Genomic DNA, 9078 nt, shown 5'->3' on the forward strand with positions numbered 1-9078 from the left:
GATATAACTTTGACTAAACAGTGTCCCAGAGAAGTACTTTCTCATATAAGTTGTCCAAGTTATATGTGCGGCACCAAAGACTATGGTTTCTTGAGCCGCTCTGGTCTGAAAGATGGTATCGATCATTTGACCATGTTGCTTTTAAATTGGGTCGCCCTAAGTTTGAATTCGGGATGGGTTTTTTTAGGCTCGATTACCAGCCGCTGTTCGAGAAAGGAGCCCGCGTTTCTCTAAGAGGGATGTAGACCAGACTCAAGTGAGTGGCGGAAATCGAGCCTAAAGTTTTTGAAGAAATTATAAACTGTATTTCAATCATTAATCTAACGATTATTTGATCAATATTCAATTGACGAGGTTCTTTAAGTCATGCTCAAAATTTCAAACTGATGTAAACTTGATTCTTATCTCCGTTTTTTAATTGCATTACTGTTATTTCTTGTTTTGTTAAGTTGCACACTTTTGCGATACTGTAACATTCATGGTCACGCAAATACAGCTGCTTGTTGTTGAGAAGTCCGATCTGAAATTGGGTAACGAAAATCCCATATCTTAATCTGAATTAGAGGGTAATGATTAAAAAGAAGCCCCCTATATATACCCCCACCGAAATTTTTCGGGGAGTACCCCTTACCCCCACAACTTTACTCAACCTCTTCCAAATAAGGAGGGGTAAGTGCACAAATCCAATGGGTCACCCTGGATAGCTTAAAATTTAAAATAAAAGCATCGTATAAACCAGTGCACAATAGGCCACGATCGATATCAATATTCCAACGTTGCTCCGAGGCTTTCGGGTCAAAATTGGCAATTGTTTTGTCTCTCAATTCCCAAAAGAGACTTGGATACAAAGAAAACAACACCAAAAATAGAAGTTTGTCCTGAAAGCTTCGGAACCATGTTAAAATATTGATATATCGAACGTGGCCCATTACGGCCGCTTATATTTACTCACTAATAAAAGGACTTTAATTTATTGCTAGTAGCTTGAATAAAGCAATGATAACAGTCATCTTTAAAAAGTTACACACAACACAAGGCAGAAGTCTATTCAGCAATTTTCGCAATAATTAGGTGATGGAATCTCAGTTAAACTTTCGGTGAGTTGTTGCAGGCTGTACCGCTGTTTCAAAATTTCGTTGAAGGGTCTTTTTAAGCTCAGAAGACAAAGCTTGTTGTTTCTCGTCGAAATAATTTTTTCATGCCTTGTCAGCATTAAAAAATCTCACGTATCCATGACCCTGATAAATATTGCATTTTTCATTTTTCATACAGCCGACTTGTAGACTTCTCCGCGATCGGAGATACCCATGGAACCCATAATAATTTAGTTTTACCTTTCGTATCTAAGTCGGAGTATTTTTTTGATAATTGCAAGGTAGCAGGGCGGTAACTACTTTATATTTCACATCATATGATCACATCCACACTCTGGAAAACAACCGCGTGAAATAATAAAATCCTGCATTTTGTAGAGAATACATAATTTATTATGGCGATAACATTTTCCGTGTTTCAGTCTGAAGTGCCTTTAAATATTAAGATATAGGATAACCCCAGAAACCTGGTACAAGTCCCCCCATTTCTTTGTTTCTTGAGGCCTGATAGTGTTCCTGGTGTTATTAGAATCTTTGGAAGCTCGAAGCGGACTTTCTCATATCGTCGTGCAAACACTTTCGCATTGTTTCTTAACATCCATTTTTCCTCTGTTATTTTAATTTAAATCAACCTGCCCGTCACACTTTTTTTGCTGGCGCGGGCGAATATAATTAAGCAGGCAAGCAAGAAAAAATTAAGCAAACGGATGAAAAATAGTAATCTCTACTTCCTTGAAAGTAAAAAAAACACTGGTCTTAAAGAAGACATGCTTATGAATTGTACCCAGGCGTTGTGTGTATAATCCATAACTTGTTCCCCAACCAAAAAAATGGCTAGTTATATTTTAAATATTATTATTATGAGTTTCACCTGCTTCATCTTTGTATGTTTTTCTATTGAAAACACAATATTGGCCCAGTTGAGCCCACATCAAGCCGTAAACCAATATCATTGCTAGCAGCCTGTAACTCTATCTTAGGACTTATAACCAGCTTTGACAGAAATTACAGGTGGCAGTTTCAGCGTGATTTAAAACACACCAATACTTGACATTAAGAATTACTTAGAAGATTGAAGCCACGACGACAAATGCATGCATGGAGCTCGGCCCCCAAAAGCGAAAGAACTGTCTGGTTCTTACAATGGTCCTAGCCTCTTTTGGATCACAGTTTATTAACGGTAGGCCTCAAATTAATTCATGTATACAAAAGGAAGTGAATTCACGACTTATAATCGCTATAACTTGCCACTGTTAAAGCGAAAAACCGCCAACAACACAGACTAACAGTTTAAAAGCACGCTTTCCGTTTTCTGCAGCAAAATAAAAACAATTCATAGCACCATGTCAAATCCTTAACAAACGTTGAAGAGCTCGGACGAGAGATAAAACGTGAATTTCTTGGAAATTTCTAAATGAGCAAAGCATGCATTAATAAAGTACTATCTGACCGAAAATGTTAACAAAACTCGGTTATCTGTAAACTTATTTCACAAGGTTTCCGCCGGAGTTCTTCTGAAGATGCAGTGAGCTTTATCAACTTCAACGCCTACGAGTTTTCGTACCTGAACATCACCAATATTGGTTCAGAACTTGTCCAAAGTGATACCGAGTGTGGCTTTGCCTGTTTAGGAATCACTTCATGCTTTTCTTATAACCTGGCTGCATTTTCTGATATCAACGGAAAGCTGTTGTGTGAACTGCTCCCATCTGATAAGTTCAACAACTCGGACAATTTTACCAGCAGTCCGTTTTATCATCACTTCAGTATTCCGGTAAGTACAACATTGAATTCAGATATCAAACTATTTTTGAAGGACAGGTATTCATTTGTACATGATTCAGAAGAACATATAGGTGCAAAGATGAAATAATCAATTGCTCTTTCTATACAAGAGTCAAACAAAAAAGTCAGTTTACTTTCGTTTTCTTTGAGCCTACAAAAATTAAAAAATGCATGCATACTCATTAAGTAGAATCATTAAGCCTGAACGTTTTGTTTTTCTTCTTCTTCTTTTCTTTGTTTCGTCTTCATGATCTTTTTCCCCAAATAATAGAATAATGTTTTCCACCATCCTGTTCGCCTTCACCGCGAATTTTGGAGAAACCTTATACCTGTTTTTTCACTGCACCCTGGACTCTACCAATCACTAGGCGGAAACTAAAAGAGCTGTTAAATAAATTATGACCCTAAAAGTCATTATGCAACTGGCAAGTTTATCACACATTAATAATTTAAGAAACAGCAGATGGCGCACGTGTAAACAAACACGCGCAGCTTTACGATGCCACACGGCTTGTTGAACCATCAGAGAACACAACCTACAGTTCAATAGATATATCTTAATGCTTATTGTTGAAACAGACTCCATGCTCCAGTAATCCTTGTATGAACAATGCACCGTGTGTGGCCAAGTACGAAGATGGCGGTTACCAGTGCGCATGCGCTGCAGGATTTATTGGAAAACACTGTGAAATAGGTATTTTAGCTGAATTTGTCTTGATTTTTCTTCTTCGATTCAAAAGAGACATGCTATTCATTCCTTCAATTCCATGCTGGAGTAGTAATCTTACATTCATTTGCTGTCCATTACACCCTTAGTAAGTATGTCAGTTCTAAAATGCCTTGGACGAAGATTTACAATTATATCTTTGCGCCAAAGACTTCGATTAACCCCTTGTGAAAAGAAAACTCTGATGTTTTGTATCCTTCTGCAAATGAGGCTAGCCCTCGTTGTTTGAAGTAATACATCTAACTGCACCCTGAATAGTCACATTTCTGTAAGTTTAATTTGACACTCCGAAAATAACGTTCTCAGTAAGCTTAGATGCAATTCACGGGCACAGTTGCAGAACTAATTTCGTTGGTGAGGAAGATGCAAATTTGACGATGTGATAGTCAGGAAATCCCCTAAGGGGAATCCTTATGGAACGGAGGTGGGAATGTCTTGGTAGGAATGTGATAATGTTTTTTCTTTGTTATCCTTTTAGGCCTTGATTGTCAGCATATTGTGAAACGAGGACAATCTCAGGGAGATGGTCTGTACTTGTTGGACCCGGGCGGAGGAAGCCATTCAAATGCATTTCTGGCCTACTGTGACATGACGTCATACAATGGAGGATGGACCATGTGTTACACTACTGATGAATATGTCAAACCCAAGACTGAAGTCACATACAGCGTTCAGTTTCCTTATGGAAGTGACGGCTACAGGACCAACTGTAACAACATCTCTGTAAGTTGACTAATGTTTTCTAGTAGTAGCAGTGAGATTATGTACCATGATAATTCGATTTAGAGCCAGGGGCGCTAAGTTACTTTTGGTAGCTCAAGGAAGAGCGCTGCTTGGAGAAGAGCGCTTGTTAAGGACTTGGTGCTTATTAAGTTTTCAAAATATACATCGATATCTAAACGATACTTAAATGAAAAACAACGGATACTGTAGCTCAACGCTTGTAACAATAGGGACTCGAAAGCGGACTTCATAATTCATTTGTCCCATCAGTTTATTCTATAATAATATTATTAATGATATAATAATAATGTTTACCTTTTTGTATGTCACTGTCATGAACGTGTTGAATCTCACTTTCGCTAGGGGGTGCTTATTATAAAAACGGCACTCGATGGGAACGGGAACTTTTTGGATGGAGGGCGCTAAATCAAATCATTACCATACTTTCTTTCATTTTCTCCCTAAAAACTCAAAATGTAAAACGAAAAAAACACTCCAAATTACTTATTTTCCCAGAAGACGATACAGTGAAAAAACTGCGACAGAGAGGTCTAGATTTATGTGTGCGTATTTTAACTCTCTGTATGTGTACTGATGTTACCAAGGGCAACTACTTCTCCGCAGTTAAACTTCCTCGGGCAAATACACGTTGAAGATCGAAGACGGGGAAATCTCAAAGTTGTGATAAATTCACCAGCAATGGAATAACCCACAGTGACTTCATATGCTGTTTGTTACTGATCTTTCAGTTCACAGAAATTATGTTTGTTGATCACCAAACTGGAAACAAGATCTACTTTAAGCGATTAGTCAACCAGTCCATAACGGCCGCTGATAACTATGGGAAAAATGCTGGCACCTATGGAAAGTGGAACAGCGTGGGAGCAAATAACGCTTACGATTACCAGCTGTTGATCTGCCATACTTCGTTCTACGCTGGATTCTTCGTTTCAGGTCACACGCAGAATTGTTACAAGGACTGCAATTCCTGGTGCAGTGATGGAAACTCGCCTTACTTCCGTACGGCGTCACCTGATGCAGGTTACTTGGGCGTGGCTTTCAACACGAATGGTCATCGCCCCCTTAGCAACAGACTCATTAGCGTTGGTCTGCGATAAATCCCATTAACACTCCAGACAAAGCTGACCAACTTTGTTTGGCGCTACCAAAAATCAAGACAAATCTTGTAACCACCAAATTTTCATTTTGGTAGGCGCTTCAGCCATAGTTAGCGCTTCAGCGAAAAAAAGTATGAAAAAAGATTGATTCTAAGCAAAGTTATATACGAAAAACGTTTCTTTGCATTATTACCTCTAATTGATAGCTGTCAACGAGTTGAGGGTCCACAATAGGGTTCTCAGATCCCGCTTTCCCGCCCATTTTTTCCTGTTAATCCCGCCATCCCGCCCTTTTTTACTTGGGAATCCCGATCCCGCCCACTTTTCAATAACGTTTTTCCGTTAATTATTAATTTGTTAAATAATGATTAACGCAGAAACTTTACAAAAATAAACATTACAGAAAAGATCATGAAAGGCCTATCTGTATGCAATGGGTAGCAGATAAGTAACCAGAAATGATTGTTACGTTTGCTTCTTTAAACGTTTCACTGTTTTGTTTTGTTCTTTTTTGACGTATTAGTGTAAGAGAGAGATTGTTCACTCCCATATTCCTAGTCCTGGTTTTTTGGAAAACAATCAGCTGAATATTTGAAGATGTGTGTTGGTTCGTGCGTCTGACATTCGATCGGGTGCTAGCTCAATGGGCCCTAATCCTGTTCTTATATATCGTGTTTTTTATTTAGACAGGAAGATTTGGTCCGTATCATCTCCATCCATCGAGTTGTACAAACATGCACAATCAAATTGTCGGAAAAAAAAAAGAAAAAATATTACTTGAGTATTTTTGCAGAACATTAGCCTGCTATTGAACCGAACAGCACGGCCGAATGTAGATACTCTCCCTAGCAGGAAGTTCGTTTCCCTGTCATATTCCGACAAGAAATCGCGCAGAGAATTTCATCTTGTAAAATAAATTATTGCGTAAACAGTCGCCACAAAAAAACTCCCACTCCCGCCTGATGGTCCGTCCCTAACCCCATGTCGGGAGGAAGAGAGACCCTGGGAATGAGGCTGGTTTTGTCATAGCAAGTCTCACGTGCCGTTCACGTGCGAAGAATTTGAAACCGGAAATATAAATAATATTTTCATATTAATTCTTCTTTTCGTTCTTTGAGGAAAGCATACCCATTGACACTAACTTTACGTGCGATTCAAACGAAAGGTATTTTAAATGCATCTATTTACACATAAACGTTTATTATTAACCACTTCTGTTAGCGAGACCACTTCAGAACGATCATAACAGTCACAGCATAAAGCAGAGGGCATGAAGGTCATGCCCGATCAGACCAGACACAACGGGAATACATCGCAATAAAAGGGCCTACAAGGTCTAAAAAGTCAAATGCAGCCAAGGTTTAAAAACTAAACACACCTGACAGTTTCTTTTAAAGCTTTGAGCGTCCTCACTTTCCGTGAAACCTGTGGCAGGTATTCCCGCTTGCACCCTTTTCATAATAAATGGCGACGCAATATATAATGTCGCATACTTCGTTTCCCGGTTCGTTCGGTAAATTACTGTCACCGCTATCCGGCGTGGCCATACTGGCCACAACAAACCACTTAGCGCTCGTAAAAAGGTCGAAAGACGTCAAAGACTAGAAAAACTAGAAAAGATCAGGACTGAGAACACTGAGGTCAAGAATACAGACGCAAATGTCGGATGTGGACAAATGTCATTTATGTCAGAGGCCAACACAAAAGATCACAAGAGGACTCAAAGACCTCATACGGTCTGATACGTAGGGTAAGCGATAATATTTAATGGGCACAGAGCCGTTGCTATTCATCACTTGAAACCCGACACAGCTATACGCACGAAAGGTTTATTTCCGCCAGCTTGCGGTTTTTCCGCTGCTCAACTTATGATGAAGTCACGTTGGAATTAAAATCCCATATCCCGCTCTGTTTCCCTTGACAATCTCGCATCCCAACCCTATAAAAACACGAAATCCCGCTCCCACACGCAACTGAAATTCCCGATTCCCGCCCCTGTTTTCAGCTTAAATCCTGAATATTACCGTGAAAAAAAGCCAAATCCCGCATCCCGCCAAACCTATTGGGAACCCTCCGAGTTGTCATGAGGAATAAATGTACGTTAAAAACTTGCTTCACAGATTGCCGCGTACGTACGATTGTCAAACGCTTGTGTTTGGTAGCCGACGAGCTGTTCTGAGTGTTCTCAGTTTGTAGATTGTTGATATAAGCTTAAATATGTCGTCGAAGAAGGGCAAAAGTTCATGTCCATTTGCAAGTGCCAAGGAAGCACCACGGAGGAAAAAGTCAGAGGGAAAAGGTTTCAAAAACATTCCATCAGAATAGGGCTGATTCGTTGGCTGCTAGCGACAAAGGTTCCTGCTTCAAGCAGGAAAAGTTGCTTGCACTGGATGAGGAGGATGTTTGATATTCTCTAAGCATCGCTTCTTTGGCTGCGCTTTCTCCGTTCGAAGCGGTAACAGTAACATTTCAACTCAATCGGTATCTCGTGGGTTTCCTTCACGTTGTTTAGGAGTGCGCTCTTTCGTTGTCTGCAGCATCTCAAACTAAGCTAAGGCGTTTTAAAAATCGAAAGAAAGAAACAAGCGAAAATTATATTCTCACCAACCTGGGCACACGAGCGATGGAATTCAGATCTTGCAAAGGATATTTCCCGCCGAAGGCAGCAATTGAGACTTCTTTGTATTATTGATACGAGCTATATTTTGTTAAAGTAAAATGAGCCGTCACTTTATCGGTCAAGGCGTCATTATTTTCCCACGTTTTGTGTACTTATCTCATTAAAACGGAGGAACACCCCAAACTATAGTTTTTTCGTATCTCGAAAGAAGATTTCAGCGAGTGAAGCGTACATTTTGACTATAAAATGTTTAAGCAAGCAACCGGAACGATGATCCTGCTGGTATACGTTGGATCAATAGTGATCTAATCGGCTTTACATATAAAATGAATACAAAAACAAAAACCGACACAACGTAGGATGATTTTTTGAAGGTGTACTATATTTCGGCTGGCCAAACCAGCCTTCTTCAGGTACAATGGAAAATTTTACATTGGTACGTGTTTTTATGTAGCCGATATTTACGTAATACCGGAAATACGCAAAAGTGATTGATAGTGTAAATAAAAGATAAGCATACGGTAAAATAAAATAACGTGATAAAAGAACATAATAAAAGAGAACAAATGGAAACAATTAATGTGTTTCTTCGCGGATGTTCAGACCATTAGGATCAATTGTTCTGCCTTTTTGAATCAAAAAAGCTTCCCTGGCCTTACGGATAGAGTCTCGGTTAGAAACGATTTTTTCGATGGGGATTAATTGCATGTCGTTAGCAGTGTGGTTAGGAGAGGACAGGCAATGTTCGGCGGCTGTAGTAGGTTTAGATTTGTTGTTAGGGTTACCTATGGTACGGCGGTGTTCATTAAATCGGTCTTTTAATCGTCGTTTCGTCTCTCCTATGTATTGTAAATTACAGCGGTTACATTGAATCATGTAGATGAGGTTTTTAGTGCCACAGGTCAGGTTAGATTTTATGGGGCGCGTTTCCCCGGTAGAAAAGAAGGTATATGTAGTAAGTCCGTGAGAAATGTAGGGACAAGTAGCAAAGTTTTTGCCACAACGGAAAGA

The 9078-nt window shown here is 39.5% G+C and overlaps 1 protein-coding gene across 1 annotated transcript; it reads left to right on the forward strand.

Annotated features, from left to right (window-relative positions):
* The first annotated feature begins 2103 nt into the window (after window positions 1-2103).
* Window positions 2104-5857, forward strand: LOC110063178 (uncharacterized). The gene is made up of 5 exons (XM_089273599.1): window positions 2104-2274; window positions 2591-2868; window positions 3459-3573; window positions 4085-4329; window positions 5079-5857. The coding sequence occupies exons 1-5, from the start codon at window positions 2193-2195 to the stop codon at window positions 5445-5447; spliced, it is 1089 nt and encodes a 362-aa protein (XP_089129725.1). The 5' UTR covers window positions 2104-2192; the 3' UTR covers window positions 5448-5857.
* Window positions 5858-9078: the final 3221 nt, after the last annotated feature.

This window comes from Orbicella faveolata, unplaced genomic scaffold (assembly GCF_042242905.1).
Source record: "Orbicella faveolata isolate gen_17 unplaced genomic scaffold, um_ofav_v1 contig_35, whole genome shotgun sequence".
Taxonomy (NCBI): Eukaryota; Metazoa; Cnidaria; class Anthozoa; order Scleractinia; family Merulinidae; genus Orbicella; species Orbicella faveolata.